The sequence below is a fragment of the Callorhinchus milii genome, unplaced genomic scaffold, assembly GCF_018977255.1.
Source record: "Callorhinchus milii isolate IMCB2004 unplaced genomic scaffold, IMCB_Cmil_1.0 Scaffold3, whole genome shotgun sequence".
Classification (NCBI taxonomy): Eukaryota; Metazoa; Chordata; class Chondrichthyes; order Chimaeriformes; family Callorhinchidae; genus Callorhinchus; species Callorhinchus milii.
In genome coordinates, this window is record NW_024704744.1 from 49,336,312 (window position 1) to 49,362,180 (window position 25,869).

The 25,869-nt window shown below is 45.2% G+C and overlaps 1 protein-coding gene across 4 annotated transcripts; it reads right to left on the bottom strand.

The window, feature by feature from the left end:
* Nucleotides 1-644: 644 nt before the first annotated feature.
* LOC103178280 (glycoprotein endo-alpha-1,2-mannosidase) lies at nt 645-25,372 on the bottom strand. Of its 4 annotated transcripts, none has more exons than XM_007892923.2 (6): nt 25,073-25,372; nt 20,003-20,148; nt 15,843-16,569; nt 13,862-13,971; nt 3,030-3,106; nt 645-1,699 (listed from the first exon to the last, which is right to left on the bottom strand). In XM_007892923.2, exons 3-6 carry the CDS (start codon nt 16,201-16,203, stop codon nt 1,063-1,065), a joined length of 1,185 nt encoding a protein of 394 aa, XP_007891114.2. In that variant the 5' UTR covers nt 16,204-16,569; nt 20,003-20,148; nt 25,073-25,372; the 3' UTR covers nt 645-1,062. The 4 variants fall into 4 exon arrangements, with proteins under 4 accessions (XP_007891114.2, XP_007891112.2, XP_042188893.1 ...); XM_007892921.2 differs by having other exon boundaries at nt 15,651-16,569; XM_042332959.1 differs by lacking the exon at nt 20,003-20,148 and having other exon boundaries at nt 15,651-16,569.
* Between the last annotated feature and the right edge of the window lie 497 nt (nt 25,373-25,869).

Consider the following 25,869-nt stretch of genomic DNA (forward strand, 5'->3'; position numbering starts at 1 on the left):
TGGGGGAAGAAGAGAAACTACAGAAATATTACATCTGTTGAAATCAGAGGGTCCATTCTTTAAAGAACCTTTTCAGGTATCTTATAGATGGCTGGATAAATCTGCCTCAATAGGATTCTCTTACTTTCTGTCACTGAACAGCAGGGAAGGATCAATGCCACTAAAGCAAGTTTAGATGCTACTCAGTATAGAGTGCCATAACATTTTTTCAATAATCCAAACTTGAGCAATTCCAAAAAAATTTAAACCGTACTCATCTAGAAAAGTAAAATCACACTCAATGGCTCATTGAAAAAATGGATCTGATGAACAACACAGACTGAAAGGACTGAACTGGGGTCCCTGTTACATGTTGAGAAAGTTAATCTTTACTGGGATATCACAATTGGCTTCTATATACTTCCGAAAAGAAAAAAAAACAGTAGGGCTGACCTCGTGATTGAATAGTGACCTATACTGGAGATGCACAAAGTGAAGACAGGATTGAGGTCTGCACCTCCTGATGTGAAAGGCGCTTTACAAATGTAATCTTGTTGTTGTTGCTGCAGTGATTCTGTTCCCACTCCGATTTGTTGAACAGCCTGGCAACATTCACTGCTTCGAGTTGCATGAAGAATAGCCATTTGGGTAAGCTAACAAGGGGCTGCTAGTTGGAGAAATTTATTCAAGGTAAATCAAGACACTCAAAAGCAGGAAAAAAGGGCAGAAAAACAGGACAAATCAAAAAGCAGTTTGCAAAACCTCATTATTCAAACAGATGATGCATCCTTTCACAATGCACCAAGTCTCTAAATGCTGCTTTATAACTCATTTACACCCAAAGATTCTTTATATTATACCATCATTTCTGACTCACTATTCTGAAGCCATATGATAAGCAACAAACATATGAGAAGCAAACAAAGATCCTTCATGCCACTCATTGGAAGATGTTATGGTAATAATTTCTGGTGCACCAGAAGATGCACTCTGGTAATTTCTGGCTGGTCTCTCTCAAAAACGTGACGGTCGGTGTCAATAATCGAGCAATTCCTCAAATCGTAATCAAAGACAAAAACAGAATCACATCAACCACTGCTCTTTCTCTTGCTGAAACTTTTCTGCCCACTTACGAGTCAGCTCTAAATAGGCATCTGGTTTATGAGGCAGATAATCAAGATAAGTTAACTGGCCTGACTTTCTGGGCACTGCTTTTTCAATCTGAGTTCCTTCATGCCACTCATTGAAAGAGGTTATAGTGATAATTTCTGGACGCACCAGAAGGGCAGTATTTAAGGCAGTCTCATAGTATTTGCCATTGACACGGTTCCTGGTATTGTGGTTGTTCCAAGCCCTTATGTTTGTGTCTATGTAGCCTGGTCCTACACTTGGAATAAACATAAGATTATTACCACCACAAAAATCTTTGATTGTCTGCCAATTATGATGAGAAGAACCATAGGAAAATCCATTTGTTGCAAAGTATGTGTACATTCCATCAAATCCAGCCTGAAGAATTTCATTTTTATGCTTTTCTTCGACAAGTAGAGCAATGAAGAGTCCATCATATTGACTGTTTCGGAGGGTGCTTGATCCAGTTGCAGAAAAAAGGGTGGCCCAAGATACTGGACTTGTTAAATATGAGTCATAAATGTAGAACATAGGAAGATTTCTTCCTGTGCTTGTTTTATACCTGTAAAATGCAGGATGGGACCCATACCTGGAGAAGAAAAATAAAATGGATGTTTTCACAACACATCTATCACTTTTGCAGAATCAAACTTCAGCAGATTTTCCAAATTATGGCAAAAAAGGTGTGATACATAGTGAATCTAAACAAAAATTTAAGCAGTGAAAAGCTTGCTGATGAAGTTTAATCCTGTAAATTATTTTAATTTTGCTGAATTTGTTTAGAAAGCAACAGTTGGTGGAGAACATACTTCCAATGTGTACTTAAAATGAAGGATCACATTTTGAACCATGCAATAATTATGCCTTTCATGTCGGGAGGACGTCCCAAGGCGCTAAGCAGTCAGAGATTAGAACCCAGTGGTGGGGGGGGGGGGGGTGTTGGGATCAGGGAGGGTGGCGGGCAGCCAAAGGCACTGTTGAAGAGGGTCTTGAGGTGTGCCTTGAAGGAGGGAAGGGAGGGAGTGAGGTGAAGGGAATGTGGGATGGAGTTCCAGAAGGTGGGGGCAGAGAGGCTGAAGGCCTGACCGCTGACAGTGGGATGAGCCGGGCGGAGGACATGGAGCAGGCTGGAGCCTGCTGAGCGGAGGGAGCGGACAGGTTGATATGGCGTTAGCAGGTCGGCGAGGGCAAGGCCATGGAAGGCCTTGAAGGTGAGGACGAGAATTTTGAACTCTATCCTATGAGACATGGGGAACCAGTGCAGCCGGGCGAGGGTGGGTGTGATGGGGTCATGGAGTCTGGTGGGGGAGAAGACACGAACTGCAGAGTTCTGAATGATCTGCAGCTTGTGAAGAGAAAAGTTGGAAAGGCCGACAAGCAGGGCAAAGGCATCATCGAGCCTGATTGTAATGAAATCCATGTATGAGGGCTTTGGAATCCTGAGGGGTGAGGCTGTAGCAGAGTCGGGTAATGTTGCGGAGGTGGGGGAAGGCAGAGCAGGTCATGGGACGGATGTGGGGGAGAAAGCATAGTTGAGGGTTGAACAAGACGCCCAGGTTCCTGACTGGTTTGATGAGGTGGAGTGAACATTGACATAGGATCTTTAATGTCCACTTGCACAGGCAGATGGGTCCTCGACATTTGAAGGGCAGCACCTCCAAAAATGCTTCCCCATCAATCCACTAGAGTGTCTGTTTAGACTATATGAGTTCACTTTACAGTATATTCTGTAAAGCGCTTTGAGACATCTCAATGAAGCAATAAGGCATGATATCAAATCCATTGTTGTCCCTTAGAATTTTACTCAAATGTTATTCTAATTGTTTTAAGGTTGCTCATTAAAATTAAGTGTGAGAGAATTGCTATACATGGATAATTAATAATTCGACTATAATGATTGCAGATTTAAAGAAACTCACTTGTCTATGATATACTTGATATTACCATACAAACTATTACCATCTCGACCTTTGTACGGCTCAATGTGGAGGGTGACCTTCGAGGAGAAAGTGGGAGAAAAAACAATTAGTTGAAGCATGTTGGTTTGTTTTGGGGAAAATCCAAGTTTATATTCAATGTACTAGTAGTGTTCAATACACTAGTGTTCAACTTTTTTGGGAATGAGATTTTTAAAATAATCCCCTATACAGAAAAATTCACGTAAGTCATATCAGTTGGGACCATAATTTAATATGACTTATGCAAAGTATGAATTATGTGAAACTTGCATAAATTGCATCATATGTGACTTATGTAAAGTTATGTATAAGTCAGATTTGATATTTGATATAACTAACACATAAATACAGAAGTCTTTCCATATACGATACTGCACAGCAATGCACCTCATACACAGAAAACATGTACTGTACAATGAATGGCATAACCAAACTGGTTACAGACAGAACTGTTTTATTAGAATATGAACTGTTACAAAGATTGTTTCCATGGAGCAGGATGGTCTAACCTTTTGAGGGCAGGATGATCTGTTAAGAGAACCGCGAAACACTGCTCTCACTTCCCCTCTCTCACTCGCTGTTTCTCTCACTCCTTCTCTGCCTCATGCTCTCTCTCTCGCCCTCTCTCCCTCCCGCAATCCTTTTCGTTTTATCTCCCCCCTTTATCTCTCTCTCTCAATCAGCCACGTGGCTCACTATCTGGCAGAGGGAACGGCCGCTCTCCCAGACGTGCCACGAGGTGGTTCACTTTCTGGTGGCGGTTGGTAACGTTTTCACTTTCCTCTCTCAACCCCCCCGCTACTGTGTGCAATAACATTGATCGTCGATGTTATGCCCCTGGGAGGAAGGCGTGGAGAGGGTTATGTGGCGTGTGCACATGTGGTGTTCAGTTTGAGACAGTCACAGATAACAAAGTTTTGACCTGGCTGCTGGTAAGTGTGGTAGCATCAAGTGCAGCTGTGATGTTACAAGTTACGCGGTGGTTAATATGATTAGTGCATGTAAATTTAAGTGGATTTAATACAAAATTGAATGGGACTTTGGTGGATGTACGATTTTATGATTCATACAGATCAGACTTATGCAAGTTTTTCTGTAGTGAGAATGGTCATCAACCTGCATGTTAGTCAGGTTACACTTGTCCTAAAATTCTAAAATGCTTTGCTGCAAAAAAGCTTTTTTTTAAAATGATCCTTATATTGTTTGACAGTTTCAACAGCACGAAAACTGATTGATAAGAGGCATATGTGATTACAAACGGAATAACTGTGGATACATTTCAGATTGATTGAAGTTTAAGATGGGTTAGGCTTTGGCATCACAAATCAAGGCATTACTTATTCACATATAAAGGCAGTTAAAATATGTTGCAGGTTGTGTATACTGTATGTTCTTTTTGGTCACCAAGCCTGAAATAAGACTATAAATGATTGACTGATATTGCCTTGGAGTTCACAGCTCTAACATGATAAAATTGATTATAGCTTACAGCTTCAAGGGCTAGAGTGGAGAAACAAGCAGGGAAACCTAAACAAAACAGAACAAATCTATTACCAAGAATGATATTATGATAAATAATGCAGGATTTAAAGACTTGCCTATACTGCAACATTTACAAGGCTTGACAGAATAATTTCTGCTCTGTGTTCATTCCTTTTAAAACAGCTTTGGTGATTTTAAATTTTTTTGTGTGGGATTTTTAAATGAACAATACATTGCAGTATACGTAGATAAGTGGAATCACAAAACAGAATCCAATACGTCCTGCAATGCTTTTCACCTTTGAGCCCCATCCAAGTCAGCATTTGAAACAAAATAGACTTAATCCTCCTGAGCTTCCAAAGTGATGTTTTATATCTTAAGAGTGTAGTGACTGTATTTGCAAACAAATGCAACAAGACAATTTGTGCACAGTAATGTCCCACAACAGCCATGAGTGAATGACCAATTTTATCTAGAGGATTGTTAATCAGGATACCAGGGAGAAACTCCCCTCAGTTTTTGCATAGTGCCATGGCAACTCTGACATCCACTTGAACAGGCAAACAATTTAAAATCGCATCTGAAGGATGGCACCTGCAACAATGCAGTACTCCCCCAATACTGCACTGGAATGTTACCCTGGGCTTTGAGTACAAAGTCCCGACGTGGGGCTTGAATTCACAACCTTTTGAAAAACACTACCAAATAAAGCAGTGTGACACCTAAATTATTGTGCATTTGGTGTTTGGGCACAGATATTTACTTATCCCAACTATCCAAAATCCCTGCTCCAATGCTGCTTCACCGCATGCTCACAGAATGAAGACTAGCTGGTGTGAAGGCAGGGGGAATTTATTCAAGTCAGGATATTTAATAATTTTTCTTTTTCAATCTGATCAACACACTTCAAAACACTCCAACTGCTCACTCCATTCTTGAAAATGCCACCAATATATTTCTTCTCATGGATACCATCAGATAAATTTGGAATTATTTCCCCCTAAAGAATATTTCAGCATCTTTTATCAACTATTTCTTCATTCACCTTCCACCTGTCTTCCTAATTCCCACTCTACTCAGGCTCTCATTCGGTCTCTACAAAGACTTCCAGATGTTATTCTATATGAAAGTTACTGCATAAGTGCAACTTGTAGTTATATTACTAAGGAAAATTCAGGGCCTTGAATAGCTCAGTGATAACTGAAACACTGCGACCTGCAGTATTTATATATTAAAACTGCACTTGGAATAACACATTTCACATGGTTACACAAATTACAAAAATAAGTGAACTTACTCCATCTTGTGGCCATTTCCAATGCAGAAGCTTCTCATCATGTACTGTAAAATCTATCTCTTCAATCACACCTAGGATCAGTTTCCTCCACATCCCCCCTCCCTCTCACCTGCTCAGTGTCTAACCCTGCATTGTGAAGTGTTTGGAGACATTATCCTACCTGGAATTATATAAATGCAAGCTGTTGTACTGACCTCAAAAATGCCTCTATTTAAATGGATGCACAACCAACGACATTAAATGTTACAACACAAACTGGTTTTCTTGTTATCCTTTGCCTCTAGTTATTGGCATATAGATAAAATTTGAAGATGTGAGATTTTAATCAGTAAAAATTGGTATCTGCAGGTTTTTGAATTTTCTACAAATTAATGAAATCAAATTCCTACTTTTTGTTTTGAACTACAAAATGACAGGCTTCAAGGTCATCAGTCACTTTCGGCAAATAGCACAAGTATGGTTTGCTCAGACAGAGATGTCAACAAATTATCCATCAAATTATTAAAAATAAAAATTGAAAAAGAATTATATAAATGGACTTTCAATTCCACACTTACAGTCACTTATAAGACCCAAGTATTGCAGAACACAAGATGAAAGTCTCTCTGTAACTGTGCTGCTGCAAAGGTCCTGTGCGTGATATATTTGAATCGTGTCAGCCTGATGCTCAGAGATTGAACAAACTAGGACTGATATAGGAAGCATAACACTGAATTGTACAGGCATCAATCACAGCCGGATTAGAGATGGCTGGTTTTCTGCATAACTCTTGCTTAAGTAATAATAATAATCCTTTCAACTGATACAGTCCCTAATATAGGGAATTTCTGTAAAGTGTACGAAATTTGCAGCCAATTTAAAACACTGTAATAAGCCACAAACAGCCATGAAGTAAATTTATCTGGGGGATTGTTGGCAAGGACACCTCCAAAGAAAATACTGTCTTTTCGAACAGCACCATGGAATATTTATCAACATCTCAACAACAACAACTTGCACTTATATGGCACCCTCCATGCAGGATAGTGTCCGAGCCGGGGGGTGGGGGGAGAGTGGTGGTGTGACTGTAAGCGTGTTCGAAACAGAAGGTTTTCACTTGGGACTTGAAAAACGGGAGAGGGGGATAAGGCGGAGGGATTGAGGGTTGAGTATTTCCACAGTTTGTGGGGCGTAGTGGCTGAAAGCGCGATCTCTAATGGTGGAGCGGATGGTGCGAGGGACAAGCAGGAGGCCAGTGTCAGTCGAGCGGAGGTGCCGGGTGGTGCATTGGGGAGTGAGGAGGTCAGAGACGTAGGGAGGTGCCAGTGGATTTGAACATGATTGTGACGATCTTGAAGTCGATCCATTTGGTGATAGGGAGCCAGTGGAGCCTGGCCAGAACTGGTAAGATGTGGATACGGAGTTTGGTCCGGGTCAGTATGCAGGTGGCAGAGTTCTGAATGAGCTGGAATTTTTGAATGGTGGAGCTGGGGAGACCGGCGAGGAGTGCATTTGAGTAATCCAGGCAGGCGGTGATAAATGCATACACGAGGGTTTCGGCTGCATTTGAGGTAAGGTATGGTCGGAGGCGGGCAATGTGGAGGAGGTGGAGGAAGGCAGTCCAGGTCAGGGAACGGATGTGGGGGAGGAAAGACAGCTGGGGATTGAACCGGATGCCTAGATTGCGCACTAGTTCGGTGAGTCTGAGGGAGAGTCCAGGTAGGTTGGGTAGTTTAGATCTGCAGGAGTGAAGACACTGACGGGAGCCGAAGGGTATGGCTTCCGTATTGTCCACATTCAACTGCAGGAAGTTTACACTCATCCAGGCCCTGGTGTCTGCCAGACAAGCTGATAGAACATCGACTGACCTGGAGTTGGTACTGGAGGAGGTACCAGGTATCTGGAGGAACCTCTGTTTACCTAGCAGTAAGTAGAAACTCACTTGTTAGTCGATTAGTGGATTGCTTTTCTGGGGATAATAATCCTTCCAAAAAAAAAAAAATTGGTCACACAATCCACAACTGTTTGTGGGAAACTGCTGTGCGCAATTGGCTGCCGTGTTTCGCCCACAAAATATACAGTCAATTCACTTTACAGTATATTCTGTGAAGCACTTGAGACGTCTCAAAGACATGATAAGGCACTATATCAAATGTAAGGATTATTATTATTATAAGCAGACAGATTCACAAAGGGTTGGTCAGCCACTACCTGAAATGGCAGAATAGACCATGATTTTATGTCACATGTAAAAGGCAGCACCTTTGCCTATGCAAGTGTTCTCCAACTACTGTGGTGGATTTCACCCTGGTCTATATTGTAATTGTTTGAAACAAACAACAACAACTGGCACTTATATAGTGCCCTCCATGCAGGGTAGTGTCGCAGAGCGCTTAACAGTGGCAAAGCCTGACTCTGAGCCGGGGGGAGTGAGGAGGCGACCATAAGCACAGTCGAAAAGGAAGGTTTTCAGGCGAGACTTGAAAGAGGAGAGGGAGCAAGGCAGGGTCATTAAGGGAGAACATTCCAGAGTCTCGGGAAGTAGTGGCTGAAAGCACAACCTCCAATGGTGGGGAGGCGGGTTTGAGCGATGAGCAGGAGGCTGGTGCCAGTTGAGCAGAGGCGCCTGGTCGTGGATTGGGGAGAGAGGAGGTCGGAGAGGTAGGGAGGTGCCAGGGAGTGAATGGATTTGAAAATGAGTGTGAGGATCTTGAAATCGATCTGTTCGGTGATGGGGAGTCAGTGGAGCCTGGCCAGAACTGGTGAGATGTGGATACGGGTTTAGTCGGGTAAGAATCTGGGCAGCAGAGTTATGAATGAGCTAGATTTTTTGAATAGTGGAGCTGGGAAGACCAGTGAAGAGTGTGTTCAGGCAGGAGGTGACAAAGTAATCCAGGAAGGAGGTGACAAATGCATGCGCAAGGGTTTCGGCTGCATTTGGGGTAAGGTACGATCGGAGGCGGGCAATATGGAAGAAGGCGGTCCTGATCAGGGACAGGATGTGGGGAAGAAAGGACAGCTGGGGGTCGAACCAGACGCCTAGATTGCGCACTGGTCCGGTGAATCTGAGGAAGAGCCCAGGGAGGTTGAGGATTTCAGATCTGTAGGAGTGAAGACATTGATGGGAGCCAAGCAGTATGGCTTCTGTCTTGTCCACATTCAGCTGCAGGAATTTTGCACACATCCAGGCCCTGATGTCTGCCAGACAAGCTGGCAGGACCTGGAGTCGATGCTAGAGAAGGCAAAGTAGATTTGTGTGTCATCCGCATTCTTGTGGAAGTTTACCCTGTGTCTGTGGATGACATTGCCAAGAGGGAGCATATAGATATGGTAAAGAAGAGACCCAAGGATGGAGCCCTGGAGTACCCCGTAGGTGACTGGGCAGGGTTGGGAGGAGAAATCATTTGCCGAGTTGAAGTGGAGGTGGTTGGTTAAGTAGGACTTGAACCATGCGAGTACGGTCCCACTAAGATGGATGAGGGAGTAGAGGCGGTGGAGGAGAATGGTGTGGTTGACTGTGTCAAACATGGCAGAGAGATCCAGGAGTACGAGGAGGCAGAGAAAGCCTTGGTCACAGATAGAGAGGACGTTGTTTGTGACTTTGACAAGCGCTGTCTCTGTGCTGTAGGCAGGGTGAAAACCAGACTGGAGAGGGTCGAGGAGGGAGTGGAGTGAGAGGTGTGACCGAAGTTGACCTGCAACAATGCACGTAAGGACTTTAGCAAGGAAAGATAGGTTGTAAATGGGACGGTAGTGTGAGAGATTAGAGGAAATAAGGGTGTTTTTTTNAAGGAGAAGTGCGATTACAGCGGTTTTCAGACAAGAGTGGAACAGAGCCTGCGGAGAGAGACTGGTTGACCGTGTCAGCCAGCAGAGGGGAGAGGAGGGGGAGTTGAGTGACCAGCAACTGGGTGGGGAGGAGATCAAGGCAGCAGGTGGTGAACTTCATGCGCATGATTGTGGTTGAGAGGGAGGAGGGAGAAATGGGGGCAAAGAGTGTAAGGAGGGGGGAGTGGCATGAACTGTGGCTGATGGGAGAAGGCGGTGTGGATGGTCTGGGTGGGATGGAAGTGGACATGGGGGCGGGGGGTGTTGAAGGACGATGCAGCCTAGCAGATGTTTTCAATCTTTGAGCCAAAGAAGTCGAGGACCTCTTCGCATTTGACGTTTGATGTGAGGATAGAGGGAGCTTCAGGGGGTGCGCAGAGGAGGTGATGGACAGTGGAAAACAGTGTCTTTGGGTTGTTTCTGGCCTCCAGGATGACTTTGGAGTAAAGGTCAGTTTTGGCCTGTGAAAGGGAGAGGCGGTAGGTGTGGAATTGCTCGATCCACAGCTGGCAGTGAATCGTAAGGCCGGATTTCTGTCATCTGCGCTTGAGCATCCTGGTTTGGGTTTTAAGTGAGCGGAGATGACTGTTGCACCGGGGGAGCGGGTGGATTTGGAAACAGCCCTGGATTTCAAGGGAGCCAGAAGGTGAGGAGGGCGGTGGGAGAAAAGGACAGAGTGGGAGTAGCAGAGTGTGGGGCGGTAGGAGCAGGAATATTTTCAGAGGGAGTAGCTCAGCTTGAGCATCTCATCTGAAGAACACCACCTTAGAACAATGCAAAGTTCCCCCAACAACGTATCAACTATCAACCAGGACTATCAACTTAGACTATGAACTGAAATCAAAATCCCCACGGTGGCTTGAACTTACAATTTTCTGACTCAGATGTAAGAGTGCTATCTACTGAACCAGGTTGATACATTTTTAAAACTTCACATTAAATTGTTCTTGCACAAAAGAATGAAAGTATCATAAGACTGATTTGGATGAAGAAGGCTCTGTAGCCCATCCAATTTCATCCTTCTAGAATATCCACTCTTCCATCCTACGCATCACAGATGACCTAGAAACTATAGCGGCAAACCAATTATTCACACTAAACAGGACCAGCCCCCTTGCAGAAAGCAAACAGTGCAAATCACACAAAATATAAATTGGCAAAATTGCTCACTAAAAATGTGTTCCATCAGGAGATATACTGTTACTGTAGTATCACACTGTGCCCGTTCTCTGTCCCTCTGCTACTTGTGCTCTACGTGCTGTTTGAGCCTGGCTCAACTGGTAACACTCTCACCCGAGTCAGAATTACATGGGTTCAAACCCCACATCGAGACTTTGAACTCAACAGTCTAGGCTGACGCTCCAAAACAGTGCTAGACAAGCGCTGCGTTATCAGAGATAACATTTAAAGCTAAGTCGGTAAACCAAGATCTCGTCTGCCAATTCAGATGGACATTAAAGATCTCAGGTACTCTTGGAAATTGGAAGGGAACCTCTTTCCACATTCATGCCAACAATACCCAGATAAAACTGTACATTCATTTCCTGGCTGTTTGTGGGGCACTGCTGTGTGAAAATATCCTGCCATATTCACCAACTAAATACACAGTCATTACACTTTATAATCGATCCTGTGCACTTTGAGGTGAAAGGTCAGCTGGTTGTCTGACACTTGAAAAGCCATTACCACCAACAACAAAATTACATGTGTATAGCCCCTTTCATCTTGGGAGGACGGCCCAAGGCGCTGGACAGTCAGAGTTATGGACCTGAGTTGGGGGTCAGGGTGGGGGAGGTGGAGGGCAGGGGGGAAGCAGGGAGATCGAAAGTACAGTCGAACAGGAGGGTCTTGAAGGTGGCAAGGGAGGGGACGAGATGGAAGGACAGCTGGATGGAGTTCCAGAGATTGGGTACAGAGTGGCAGAAGGTCGGCCGCCAATATTGGGGCGAGCAAGGTGGGGACTGTGAAGCAGGCTGGAGACCGCTGAGCGGAGGGAGCGAACAGGGTGGTAGGAGGCTAGGAGATCAGAGAGGTAGGGGGGAGCAAGACCAGTGAGGGCTTTGAAGGTGAGGCTCAGGATCTTGAACTGTATCCCCTGTGTGATGGGAAGTCAGTGGAGTTGGGCAAGGATGGGGATGATAGGGTCTAGTGCGGGAGAGGACACGGGCTGCAGAGTTCTGGATGATTTGCAGCCTGTGGAGGGAGGAGTTGGGGAGGCCGACAAGCAGTGAGTTTGCATAGTCGAGCCTCGACGTAATGAAAGTATGAGGGTTTTGATGGCCTGAGAAGTGAGACAGTGTCGGAGCCAGGTGACGTTTCGGAGGTGGGGGAAGGCAGAGCAGCTGTGGGGTAGAAAGGATAGTTGAAGATCAAACAAGACCCCAAGGTTGGGGTCTGGCTTAGCAAGGCGGAGTGTGCAACCATGGATGGTGATGCTGTCAGCGCCTGAGGTGAGGAGGTGCTGATGGGAGCCAATCAGTAGAGACTCGGACTTGTTGACGTTCAACCTGAAGGAAGTTAGCTCTCATCCAGGACTTAATAATAATAATAATAATCCTTGCATTTGATATAGCGCTTTTCACGTCGGGAGGACGTCCCAAAGCGCTTCACAGAACACACTGTAAAGTGAATTGACTGTATATTTGTGGGCGAACGCGGCAGCCAATTGCGCACAGCAATGTCCCACAAACAGTCGTAGATTGAAAATGACCAATTTATTATTGTTTTTGTTTTTTTGGAGGGATTATTATTAGGCTCTGTGTGGAGTAAGGAAACTTGCCCAAGGTTTCGCCCTCTGCCTGGAATTGAACTCAGGTCTCTCGCTTGCAAAGCGAGTGCTCTAACCACTGAGCTACAGGACTCCACAGACTTGATATCTGACAAGACATTCTCTCAGCACAGCAGTGGTCCTGGAGTCAAGGGTGGGGGCAGAGAGGTAGAGTTGGGTGTCACCCACATACATGTGCAAGTTGACCCCATGTTTGCGGATGATGTCACCAAGAGGGAACATATAGATATTGAAGAGGAGGGGACCAAGGACAGACCACCGAGGAACGAGACGGTCCGGGGGCTAGAGGAGAAGCCGTTTGAGGAGATGAAGTACAGGCGGTGGGAGAGGTACAATCTGAAACAGTCAAACCATCCTTAAGAGTCTCCAAACCAAACAGCTTCCATGAATCCCAAGTACACATGGAAATTCCTGTGTGCCTAATGAAATGCACATTCTCTTCCTAGAGGGACAAACTCTGCTTCCCTGTTTACTTAATTCTTCTTATCTAATTCTGAAGAGTATCAGGTGTATTTGGAGTATTTTGAAAGACAGATGCTTGTAGGGATATGGGGATTAAGCGGGGTGGGGGGACTGAAGCAATCTCTTTGCTTTGATTGTCCAGATAGGACAACCCTATCCACTTCATCTTGCAAGGTTAACAAGGTAAATCCGTGCAAGGACTATGATTACCATTATTTTAGAATAGCTCTTTTAGGAACACACATTAAAATAGACATTCAAGGAGTTAATCTTTAATGATTAAGAGATCAGAAATCTGACCTTTCACTTGAAACATCAGGGTTTGAATCTTAAATAATAAAGTCTTTTCATTTAATACAGCACCTTCCAGATTCGGTGCACGTCTCAAAGTGCTTCACAGAATATAGTATAAAGAGCTGTGACTGTCTATTTTTTAGGCAAAACTGACAGCCAACTTGCGCAAAGCAATGTCCCACAAGCAGGAAGCTGCTTGACGATATCAATTTTGCTCAGGTTGATGAGTTTCCTTTCCTGCTCAGACTAATCCGGGCCAAACAGAATAGTTCTGGGGATTTTCAATTCCTACGAACAGTATCGCTCAAACAAGTGCCAAGGATGGCTGGCGTGGGAAAACAAGTTTCACAGAATTGGTTGCCACATTCACCTACAGAATACAGTCACTACACTTTACAGTAAATCCCGTGAAGTGCTTTGAAATGTTCTTCTAACGCAGAAGGTACTATATTAAATGTAAGCATTATTACTGCAGTAGAAAGTGTTTACATGAGGCTAAGGTGGTTTTCCGATTTTTGAAACTGTATTAAATAGTGTCCGACAATGCCAACCGTATTCAATAGTACATGGATAGAAGCCAACAGAAATGAAAGAGTCGACCAATCTTTGATTGCTAGAATCGATTCCCTTCACTTTGATGACTGCACTTTTTAAAATAATTACCTTTAAGTGATATTTATGTGCAGCTTCTAGTACATCTGGCACCAGATCTTCCATGGGTTCACCATTATCATCAGACATTCCAGGTGGGTACCAGGATAGAGCCACCACACCTGCATGGTGACATGAACAAGACAAAACATTAATAACATACAGTTGATATTAGACAGAATTATACCATTAAAAAAACAGCACTCCAGGTTACTCAACTATTCTTGTATTTTAAAGCTCCAAGGTGATGAATGGCAATGGTAGTTGGAATCGTGTCAACGCTCTCTGGTGGTGTCAGTAGTCTGGTTGCTGAGCCAGATGGATCATGCTGATGACAGACCAGCCATCCTGGCTCATCGACAGGCCTTGGAGGAGCAGACCAGTTACTAGGGGCAGTGGTTCTTAACTGCTTAGCTCCTATTATCCCTGCAAGCCCAAACCCTAATATGTAGGGTGGTCCTAGCTGGATAAGTAGAGGGAAGCTTTCCAGACAGTGCCCTCAATGGCATGCTACGTGGTCTTAGCCGGTTAAGACTCCAGCAGTACCCTAACGTATATTCTGGGCTTCCCAAGCCTTGGGTCTTGCCAACTTGTGCCTAATACTCTCAACAAATATACAGTTACTCCATTTCACAATAAATCCTGTGAAGGGCTTTGAGATGTCCTTCCAACGTGATAAGACTCTATACTAAATGCAAGGATTATTATTGATAACAACAACAACTTGCATCCTTCACACAGGGTAGCATCTCGGACCTCTCTGGAATTAGGTAAGAAGCGTTGTTCCTCCGGGACAGAGTGTATTACAAAAATGGAATTTGGTACTCAGTCTAGGTTGGATAATCTTAAGCATGGTGATGGGTCATGTCATGTGTCAGACACCTGGCTGAATGAAATAAAGTTTCAGTTGCCAGCCTAATTTAGCAAAAACACAGAAAGACCATGAAACAGCAATTATATTTTGCGAGAGAATTGTGGATTACATCAAGCTACATGTTCAGATCTGCAAACACTCCCTGCCAACAAACTTATAAATGGATAACAATTACTTGGATAGGATACTGGAGGGCTAGTAATGCTTGAGAAACTATACACCTGTGGAAACAGGAGTGACAAAAAGCGGGAAAGGGGAGCAAGCTGGTGTGGAAAACTATCAAAAAAAATTCCAGGAAAGTATTAGGTGCATGTGGCAAGAGCCAAGCTTGGGGATCCAGAGTGTGTGTTGGGGTACTGCTGGAGTCGAACCAGCTAAAACAAGATAGCTTTCCTTTGAGAGCCCTGCCTGGCAAGCTTTCCTGTGCTTGTCCAGCTAGGATTACCCTATCCTTAATAGCTTTGAATCCGTACCTTCCAGGACTGGTCTGCCCTTCTAAATCCTGCCAATGAACCAGGCTGCCTGGTTTGTCATTAGCAGTACCTTGGAGTACTGTGGACCCGTCCGGTTCTGGAACTGAGCCAGCTGGATTATCAGAGGGTGGGCTCGATTGTGACATTCTGTTGGCGAAGTATCTTAGCTTCCAAAGAGATCCCATTTTCATCCTATCTTGAAGCTTAAATTACTCATCATGATGTACTTTCAACAAATCATTTTCTGGAAGAATCCCATCATAGTAAAGCTTTTACTGCCCAGGTATACAAATACACTCAACTGGCAATATAAAGGTTAGCTAGCAGTTCCTTAACAAGTAAATTATGAAAAACAAGACAGTAAGATGTATCCTTGGACCAGAGGAGGATGAACTCTAGCATCAAACTTAAATTACACTTAATAAATAAATGCCAAATGTAATAATCCTGTTACCTATCGCAGCTGCTTGAAACTGTTTCATATGTGCATTGATTACTGCAGGATCCCTGGAACTGTAAGCTCCGAGTTCAGGATAGAAATTAGCACCAATATCCTCTGGAGGGTTGTGCCTTCCTTTGGGGTAACTGCCTGCTATTTTAGAATCCCAATGGGGAACCAGTGGGTGGTTCCAGTGTAAATATTTACCATCAAACTTTGGATTTCCATACCACATGTAATAAAATGCATGTAGATCAGAATTGACGAGACGAAAGTTCTCAGGTATTGAAGCAGACATTGGTGCACTTTTAGTCACACGTTGGCCTGCAATCAGTTTTGAAGCCTGAGGAGGAGTTGCACTTTTGGAAAACTTTGAAATATTAGGGAGATCTGGTTTACGCTTATCCACAGCCGCTCGGTGATGAAGTTCTGGTAATAACTCCAGGACTACTCCATCTCCAAATCCAGCTCCTTCTGGTCGTAAGGTCTTTAAACCCATCATGATACCAAAAACAAACAAGAGAAAAACAAACAAAGTGATGCACATTTTTCTGCGAATTCTAGCCATGATGACATACTTCAGAAGTCACCAATTGTCCATAAGTATGGTATAACGTGAAGAAAAGACTGTCATGTATTCAAAGTGTCACGTATTCAGCACTTTTGTGCAGACTAAGTGCAGGTGCAAAAATATGTTGTTTACAAAGCAGAAATCCTAAGAAGCAATTGGACAATCATCTTCCTCACAGTTTTCTATTACACCAAAGTGATGGTTACTGAACCAATGCACTCCTCAGCAGATGCAGTGAAACTTGTAGTAATTGTTGCATCAATATTTATATCTTCCAAAATTCTTCTGTTGCAAGTACATGTTCTATGAATGAATGCATCCAAATGTTGGAATCAAAAATGATTTGCTTGTATGTGCAATGACCTGAAATAAAGAAGAAAGGATCAATATTTAATATTTGTTTCTGCCAAGAAGCATTTATATTCCTGTATATTTTTCAGCTACAATAAAGACATTTCAGGTATTTCAACTGTTCATTGGAATGTAATGATAATTGGTTGCAAAGGTAACAGTAACTACCCTTCCACAACAGTATAAGCATACTTTGCCACAAATAGCTATTGAAGCTAAGACCCTAACATTTAAAAGAATTGAATAAATATTTGAAGAGGAATAATGCAATAGGTTACGGTTAAAGGCTATGGATAACACTAGATAGCTCTTGTGGAGGAGCTAGCATCAAGATAGAATAAAATCACCTCATGCTATAATTTGTTGTTGATTACTCCCGAAACAAAGCTCTCAGATATCTTGTTACCAATCACATAGAATATCAAAGACATTGCAAAAATAAAATCTGTGTATACATTTCAAAGATGTATACTTTCCTACTTTAAAACACTGAAGTCAACAGGAAACAGCTCCAAGTCAATTTCCATCCTATAAAAGCCACATTCTAAACTCATTTAAAAAAAAGTTAAATTATTTAAGTAATGGCACTTCCATTCGCGCTAGACAGTTCTCTTCGATTTCACTTCTACTTCTATTTCAGATAAGATTATTGATGGTTGGCATGGGCCACAATGAATGAAGCATTTGGTCAAAAGTACACTGTCAACAGAAGCTTCAGCAATCAAACATAATAACGACAACAATCTTTGCATTTGAGAGCCCTTCAACTTGTTGACTCTTTACAGAAGTTTTACTGTGAAGTGTAGTTTGTAGGAAAACCTGGCAGCCAATTTCTACACAGCAATTAAGTGAATGAATTTTACCTGGTAAACAGCAGCTAACAGCATAGAACCCACCCTGCCAGATACAATAACTTGCTATATTATATAGGGAAGGCGTTGAAAAGAGTGCAGCCACAACAACAAAAATTACACTTGTAAAGCACTTTCCACGTCGAGTTCCAAAGGGTGGAGGCAGAGAGGCTGAAAGCACGACTGCTGATGGTAGGGCAGGTCGGGCGCGAGACATGGAGAAGACCGGAGCCTGTAGAGCGGAGAGAGCAGACAGGTTGATAGGGGTTCAGCAGGTCAGAGATGTAGAGGGTGCAAGGTCGTGAAGTGCATTGAAGATGAGGACAAGGATTTTGAATTCTATCCTCTGAGGGATCGGGAGCCAGTGGAGCCGAGCGAGAATGGGGGTGATGGGGTCACGGAGCCTGGTGCAGGAGAGGACACAAGCTGTAGAGTTCTGGATGATCTGCAGCTTGTGGAAGGAAGAGTTTGGGAGGCCGATAAAGAGGGAGTCGAGCCTTGAGGTGATGAATGCACACACACTTAGACCTGTCCAGTGAGTAGCAGGAAGTAAGCTGGGTGACAGTATTGCACACAACTTCTAAAGCACAATCGTTTATCTTGTTAAGACTTTAAGCCTAGTGACAAAGTTACTGCAAGCAGACAGAGTACAAATATGCATTAGAGGAGCTATGACAAAAAAGTAGATGGTGACTTAGGACCTCAAAGTATCTGTTCAAAACCTATTGCAATTCATCCCTCCACCACCTCAATCAACCCAACTAAACTATATTTTCTTGAAGCTGCACAGAAGCTTAAAAAAAGCACAGCTCCATTAGAATGTTAAAAAATTATAGCACAGAAAGATGCCATTTGGCCATTGTGTCTAAGCCAGTTCTCTGAAAGTGCTACCCATTCAGTCCCACTTCCACGCTTTACTTCAAACTCCTTAATAGTTTTCTTTTTCAAACCTTTTAAAAGTAGGATGTTACTTGGCTTAGTTAGCAGCATTCTCATCTTTGAGTCAGAAAGTTGTGGGTTCAAGCCACATATGGCTAACACTCCAACACAGTACTGGGGGAATGTTGTATTGTCAAAGCTACGGCCATTCAGATGAGATGTTAGATCATAAGACCATTAAGATGTAGGAGCAGGAGTAGGCCACTCTACCCTCGAGCCTGTCCCGCTATTTAATAAGATCATGGCTGATCTTCTAACCTAAGTCCATTTTCCCGCCCTATCTCCATATCCCTTAATCCCTCTACCCTTTAGAAATCTATCAACCTCAATCTTGAATCTCGAGCATCCATAGCCTTCTGGGGTAGAGAATTCCACAAGTGAGTGAAAAAATGTTTCCTCAACTCAGTTCGAAAAGGCTGATCCTTAATCTTGAGACCATGACCCCTAGTTTTAGATTCTCCAACCAGGGGAAACAGTCTCATGGCATCTACCCTTTCAAGACCCTTAAGAATCTTATAGGTTTCTGTAACATCACCTCTAATTCTTCTATATTCTAGAGAATATAGGCCTAGTTTACACAACCTATCCTCATAGGTCAACCCCCTCATCCCAGGAACTCACCTAGTGAATCTACGCTGCACCCCGTCTAAGGCAAGTATGTCCTTTCTTAAATAAGGAGACCAAAACTGCACACAATATTCTAGGTGCGGTCTCACCAAGGCCTGATACAACTGCAGCAAGACTTCTCTACTCTTGTACTCTAACCCTTTTGCAACGAATGCCAACATTCCAATGTTAACCCAAGGTCCTGTCAGCCTCTTTAGGTGGATGTTAAAGACCCCATAGCACACCTCAAAATGAAAAGGGAGTTTTTCCTGGTCAACAATCCCCTGGGTAAAATTGGTCATTCATTCCATGGCTGTTAATGGAACATTCCTAGTTGGGACTTGAACTCACATAGTCTTGCTGATACTCCAATGCAGTGCTGTGAATGTGTTATCAGAGGTGCTGTCCTTCGGATGAGATGGTAAGCTGAGGCCTGTCTGCTGAAAGTTGGACACTAAGGATCCCATGGCACTATTCAAAAAGAGAAGGGAGGTTCTACCAATGTCCTGGCCAACAATCCCCCAAATAAAATTGGTCAGTTGTTTCATGGCTATTTGTTAGACATTACTGTGTGAAATTATGCTGGCACGTTTGCCACAAATACACAGTCCCTCCATTTCACAGTAATTTCTGTGAAGTGCTTTGAGACATCCTTCTGACACGATAAGACACTGTATCAAATGCAAGGATTATTATATTTTTATTATTGCCTTCCTCTCAACCTTTGCTTCAATAAAAACAGCCCCAATTTCTCTCATCTCTCTTAATAACTAAAACTTCTGAATCCTGGTATCATCCTAGTGACACTCCCCTTCACTTTTCAAAAGGGCTGAGCATCGTTCCTAAAGTAGTGGCAAGGACTAGTAACCTTACTTTATAGAACTGCAAAATTATAGAGTAATTTTGGGGTTGGCATTTGCTCCTCCAAAAGCTATTCCTCCAAATTCCAATTTGCACACTAATACCTTTCCTCCACATGTGATTGTCTAACCATGCAACAAAATAAGTAGGCTACCATTTTGAGAGAACAACTATTTTTTCAAACTTACCCAAGGAAATCAATCAGGTTTATTCAGCAGATTCTTCCACCTTTTAAATCTTCTGCAGGAGAGATACAACTGCTCTCCATCAATGATGTTGCCACAGTGGCAGGCAACCAGATTCCTCCAGATCAGAAATAGCAAGTGAGAACATTCTGAAAGAGATATTTTTAAGTGAAAGCACTCCACTTAAGACTGCTTAAATCAAGGTGATCCGAGAGTAAAACCTTAAGCACGAAGTTGTATGACTTTTATGGACATGACAAGGCCATCTCTGATCACCATTTCATCTCCCTCAACTCCCATATCCCTCTCCTCACTGCCTCCAAACCTACCACCATCTTCTACCGTCCGTGGAAGAAGATCTCCCCGCAATCCTTCTCCGCTGCCCTAGAGTCCTCTGAACTCCTCCCCCTCTGGTCCACCTCTCGCACCAACCCACTCGATGCACTTACTCTTGTCCACAGCACCCTCTCCACCATACTCAACACCCTTGCGCCCCTCACCACCCGAACTGCCTCCTATTCCCAATCCTCACCCTGGTTCACCAGTCACCTCTGCTCGCTTAAGGACCAGGTGCAGTCTGCCTAAAGCACTTGGCTCAAAACCGGCATAAGGGTCCACCGTCACATCTGCCTGGAGCTCATCAAGATCTACTGCTCTGCTCTCGCCTCGGCCAAATCATCCTTCTGTTCCAGGTTAATCCTGGAGGTGAAGGAAAACCCCAGACTCCAGTTCTCGACCACCAACCGGTTCCTCCGCCCTCCCTGACACGGCTCGCAGATTCTTTCCTCTGACATTACTGCGAGAAAATGCTGGACTTCCTCGAGTCCAAAGTCGAGGGAATCCGCTCAGCTGCCACTGCCCTCCCAACTTCCACCCCCTCCCTTCCCCCACCCCACACAACTACCCCTCCGATAATTACCCATCCGTCCTTCCAGATCTTTGAACCTGTCACCACCTCCTCTGTTTTCACCACTGTTACCTCCATGAAGCCCACCACCTGCTCCCTGGATCCCATCCCCACCCCTCTCCTTAAATACCAGCTCCATCTCCTTGCCCCACGACTCGCTAACATCATTAACCTCTCCCTGTCATCTGGCACTGTTCCTTCCCCTTTCAAAACAGCCACTATCACCCCCACCTTGAAGAAACCTTCCCTTGACCCATCACACCTATCTAGTTACCGGCCCATCTCAAATCTCCCTTTCCTATTCAAGATTCTTGAGAGAGCCATTGCCTCCCAGCTTCACTCTTTCCTCTCCCCCCACTCCCTCCATGAACCCCTCCAATCGGATTTCCATGCTGCCCATAACTGCTCTGGTCAAGGTCACAAACGACAGCCTGACCATGTGTGACCAGGGCTCCCTCTGCCTCCTCACCTCTCCACCGCCTCTCCTCCCACCTCAACCTTCAACATTCTGTCCTTGACTGGTTCAGGTCCTATCTTTCACACCACCTCCACTTCGTCGCGGCAAATGGCTTCTCCTCCAGCCCCTGCACAGTCTCGTGCGGTGTTCCTCTGGGCTCTGTCCTCAGTCCCCTCCTCTTCATCCTCTACGTGCTCCCCCTCGGTGACATCATCCGCAGACATGGGGTAAATTTCCACATGTATGCGGATGACACCCAACTCTACCTCTCTGCTGCCACCCTGAACTCCAGGACTACTGGCGTCCTGACCAACTGCCTGTCCGACATCAAGTCCTGGATGAGGGACAACTTTCTCTAACTCAACGTCAGCAAGACCGAGGCTCTACTGATTGGCTCGCACCAGCGCCTCAGCACCTCGGGCGCTGGCAGCATCAGCCTCCACGGCTGCACACTCAACCTCACTAAGCCAGTCAGGAACCTGGGTATCTTGTTTGACCCTGAACTGTCCTTTCTCCCCCACATCCGCGCCATGACCGGCACTGCCTACCACCACCTCCGCAACATTGCCAGACTCCGCCACTGCCTCACCCCTCAGGCTTCCGAAACCCTCACCCATGCATTCGTTACTTCAAGGCTCGATTACACTGCCTCCTCATCGGCCTTCCCAACTCTTCCCTTCACAAGCTGCAGACCATCCAAAACTCTGCAGCTCGTGAACTTTCATGCACCAGGCTCCGTGACCCCATCACCCCCACCCTCGCCTGATTCCACTGGCTCCCCATCCCCCAGATAATCGAGTTCAAGACCCTCGTCCTCACCTTTAAGGCCATCCATGGTCTTGCCCCCTCCTGCCCCTCTGACCTGCTGACTCCCTACCAGCCTGCCCACTCCCTCCGTTCAGCGGGCTCCGGCCTGCTCCATGTCTCCTGCCTGACCCGCTCTACCATAGGTGCCAGCTTTCAGCCTCTCTGCCCCACACTCTGGAACTCCATCCCTCAGTCGCTTCCTCCCTTGCCTCCTTCAAGGCCGGTCTCAAGACCCTTCTCTTCGACCGTGCCTTTGGTTGCCCTTCCACCTCACTGCCTTCCCTCACCCCTACACCATCCCTCCCCCATTCTTGGTCCCCGACACCTGACTGTTCAGCGCTTTGGGACGTCCTCCTGATGTGAAAGGCACTCTATAAATGTAATTTTGTTGGTGTTGACTCTACAATGATACATCAGCTAACACAACAAGACCTGCAGTGGTATCACTAAATCTTACTGGTCCTGTACAAAAATCTGTGGCACATTTTGAGTGTCAACTTCGTTGCACAGTATGGGATCATAAGCCCAGTTGGTGCTTGAGCTCAGCCAAATCTTCCAGATGGTAAAACGGGAAAATATATAAAGCTGATAATGACCCCATGCTCTACACTCTAGTGCATAAGCAATATTGAAATCACAAAGACAGATAACAAAAACAGATTTTTTTTGTTAGAAATAAGAAAACAATTCCAGACAAATGCAAATACAGAGATCAAATGGTCAGCCAATGCAGGATTTTAGGTTGTATAAGACTGTAAAGCTTGTAGAATATCCACTAAGCTCAGTTGAAAATGACTGTACCAAGAACTTCACAAATAAAAAAAAACTAGGCTTCAAAGTAATTAATAGTATAAAAGCTAGAACGTAGAACAGTAAAAAGGACCATAGCTTTACATTGTGCATGATGGTCATTAGTTCAATATTAATAAAAGCAAGTAAGAAAAAAACACTAGATGAAGACATTAATAAGAGATTGCATGTTATTAGAGAGCAGACTGTGAATAACTGGTTTAATCTAGATCAAAGGTTTCAAGGAGCACACCAGATGCTGATCTGATCCTGCACTTTGTTTAAAGCACCATCTGATCAAGGAGGCACATGGGTCTTTATATCATGGTGAGTTCATTCGATGACCACAATACAGTAAACTCCTGATATATCTTCACTCCAATGGAAGAAAGATCAGTGACTCTATATCCGGAGCCACGAGAGTGAGCACTGTGGCCGGGAGGATCTACAGCAACATACACTGCACATGCACAGAGTGAGCAGCTGTCACTGTGACCGACCCCACAACTGTCAGTTTATTTGTTAAAACTCGTTCAAGTTTTAAGGGATATTGATAGCATGATGATACATGCCATGTGATGATATAAGTTAGGGTCTTATCAGGAGTTCACTGTATAAAGAATTCTCTAAATAAATGGTTGTTAACATGCTATGATAGCAAGAGTCATTTTGGCAATGAACATAGCATTTATTATGGTTATGGCTGCATTTGCTTGAAGGCAAACTACCGAACAGTTAACATAGCATCACATGTTTCATCTGTCCTTGCCAACTGAAGTAAGCTAAGTGTTAAATGGCATTATTTACTAGTCTTGCACTTAGGCTGATTATGTGGCTGTAGCTGTACCTTTTAATTGAATTGGTTTATAAAGAACACCTTCAGAAGCATAATTAAATATCCCAATGAAGCCTGAGGGAAAGCTTAAGAAACCTCTTACGTAATGTTGACTTTTCTAGGATGATAACCTGGTGATAAGGTCACAAATATAAGTTGTGCTATAAGTAGGACAAGTTTAACAAGAACTCTTTTAAAACACAGATGCACCCAGGACTGTCTTTGGCAGGCTTGAGAAACTTGGACAGAAGAGTAGCCCCTGAGTTAACACACTGTATTATGTTTAGACTTGCTGCATTGTAAAATTGGCAAAAATTTTAAATAGCCAGTTTCCAAATGACTTCAGATTGAGGGAAATGAATTCCCCCAATTAAACCGGGTCTTGCACAATACAGATAGCTCACTTTGGAGTTGTAATGTTTCACTGGGACTTCATTTTCCGTGTGGGAGGCGAGCGCTCTAACCACTACGCTACGGTAACAAACAATAATGACATTATTGCCGTCTCTCACAAAACACAGAGTTGCATCGCGCGACGGTACCGTCTGCGAAGCGCTTTGAGGCTTTGACGACAAATGCGAGGATCAGTTCCAACTCTCTCGTCTGACCGAACTGCCAGGATTCTGCTGACTGGTGACCGGCGTAAGATGGGTCTTTGCTGAAATGTAGTTTCGGCCATCAAACCCGTGAAGGGAGGTGTACCCCCCCCCCCATTCCCCCCCCATTCCCCACAACACTTTGCTGAGCAGTCAGAAGCAGCTCATAACAACCAGGTATCATGAGCAATATTTGAAAAGAGTTTCCAGGGGAGGGGGCAGTTACCCACACACAGCGCGGTCTGGGCCGCAGAATCTTAAAGATCCCCATTTGATTTGCAAAGAGAAGGGAGTTTCTCTTTTCCAATGAGAGGCTGTTGGCCAGTGTTTCCCCCTCTTTCAAATAAAACGGGTCACTCATTTCACCGCTGTTTCGGGCGGGGGTTGAGGTGCGCGCATCGGCTGCCGCATTCCCCCCCCGCAAAATCCGCAGTCACTACACCTGACAGCAAATGAGGCGAAGCGCTCGGAGACCATATCTCAGCGACACGACGAGGCGCGACATCCGATGCAAAGATGGTGAAGATTATTGTTATTGTGACTCAACCGAACGAGGAAGTCACTGTCCTTTTTAGGGGCACAAGGCGGCAGAGGCCGGGCTCGGGGCTCGGGGCTTCCCCCCCCGCAGGCCCGGCTCTCCCTGTCCCTCTGCCCCGGGGCCGCCCCTCCGCCGCTGACTCACCTCCTCCACCTCGATCTCATTGTAGTTGATCTCCTCGAAGTCCAGCGCTTGCGGCGCCTCGATGATCTCGGCGGATGAAGCCGACATCCCCGGAGCAGAGGCTCAGCTCAGGCCTGGCCTCCGCCGCGGCGCCTCCGCACTCAGCCGCTCGAGTTGCCGCTGCCGGAGGTGAGCAGCGCCGCCGCTTCCGCCACCAAACCGCCGACAAACCACCCGCTTGTGCCGCGATCCGCCGCCGCCACCGGCTTCATCCGGCATCTCCGGGGTTAATCCGCCCCGCAAACATCCGGGCACCGCGACTCCGGCGCCTGCGCGCGACGGGGTCACGTGCCCCTCCCCTCCCCTCCCCCGAGACAATGGTACCATCGCACGTCACAATGGCCTCAGGACTGGGGGCCGGAGCCACAACAACAACAACAACAACATCACATTTACAGGTCCTGTCACGTCGGGAGGACGTCACAAAGCGCTGGAGGAGGGGGGGGGGAGACCGAAGGCACCATCGAAGAGAAGGGTCTTGAGACCGACCTTGAAGGAGGCACAGGGAGGAAGTGAGGGGAAGGGACCATGGGATGGAGCTCCAGAGTGTGGGGGCAGAGAGGCTGAAAGCCCGGCCACCGGTGGTCGGGCGGGAGACATGGAGCAGATGAACGGAGGGAGTGGGCAGGTTGGTAGGGAGTCAGCAGGTCAGAGCGGTAGGAGGGGGCAGGGCCATGGGTGGCTTTGAAAGTGAGGACGAGGATCTTAAACTCGATCCTCTGGGGGATGGGGAGCCAGTGATGGGGTCGCGGAGCCTG

Excerpts from the sequence above, each read along its gene's own strand:
- LOC103178280 (XM_042332959.1), bottom strand. The coding sequence starts at position 16,203 with ATGGCTAGAATTCGCAGAAAAATGTGCATCACTTTGTTTGTTTTTCTC. Across the intron at positions 13,972-15,650 it reads GTTTCAAGCAGCTGCGATAG|GTGTGGTGGCTCTATCCTGG; the intron begins GTAACAGGATTA and ends GTCACCATGCAG. Across the intron at positions 3,107-13,861 it reads CACATAAATATCACTTAAAG|GTCACCCTCCACATTGAGCC; the intron begins GTAATTATTTTA and ends TTCTCCTCGAAG.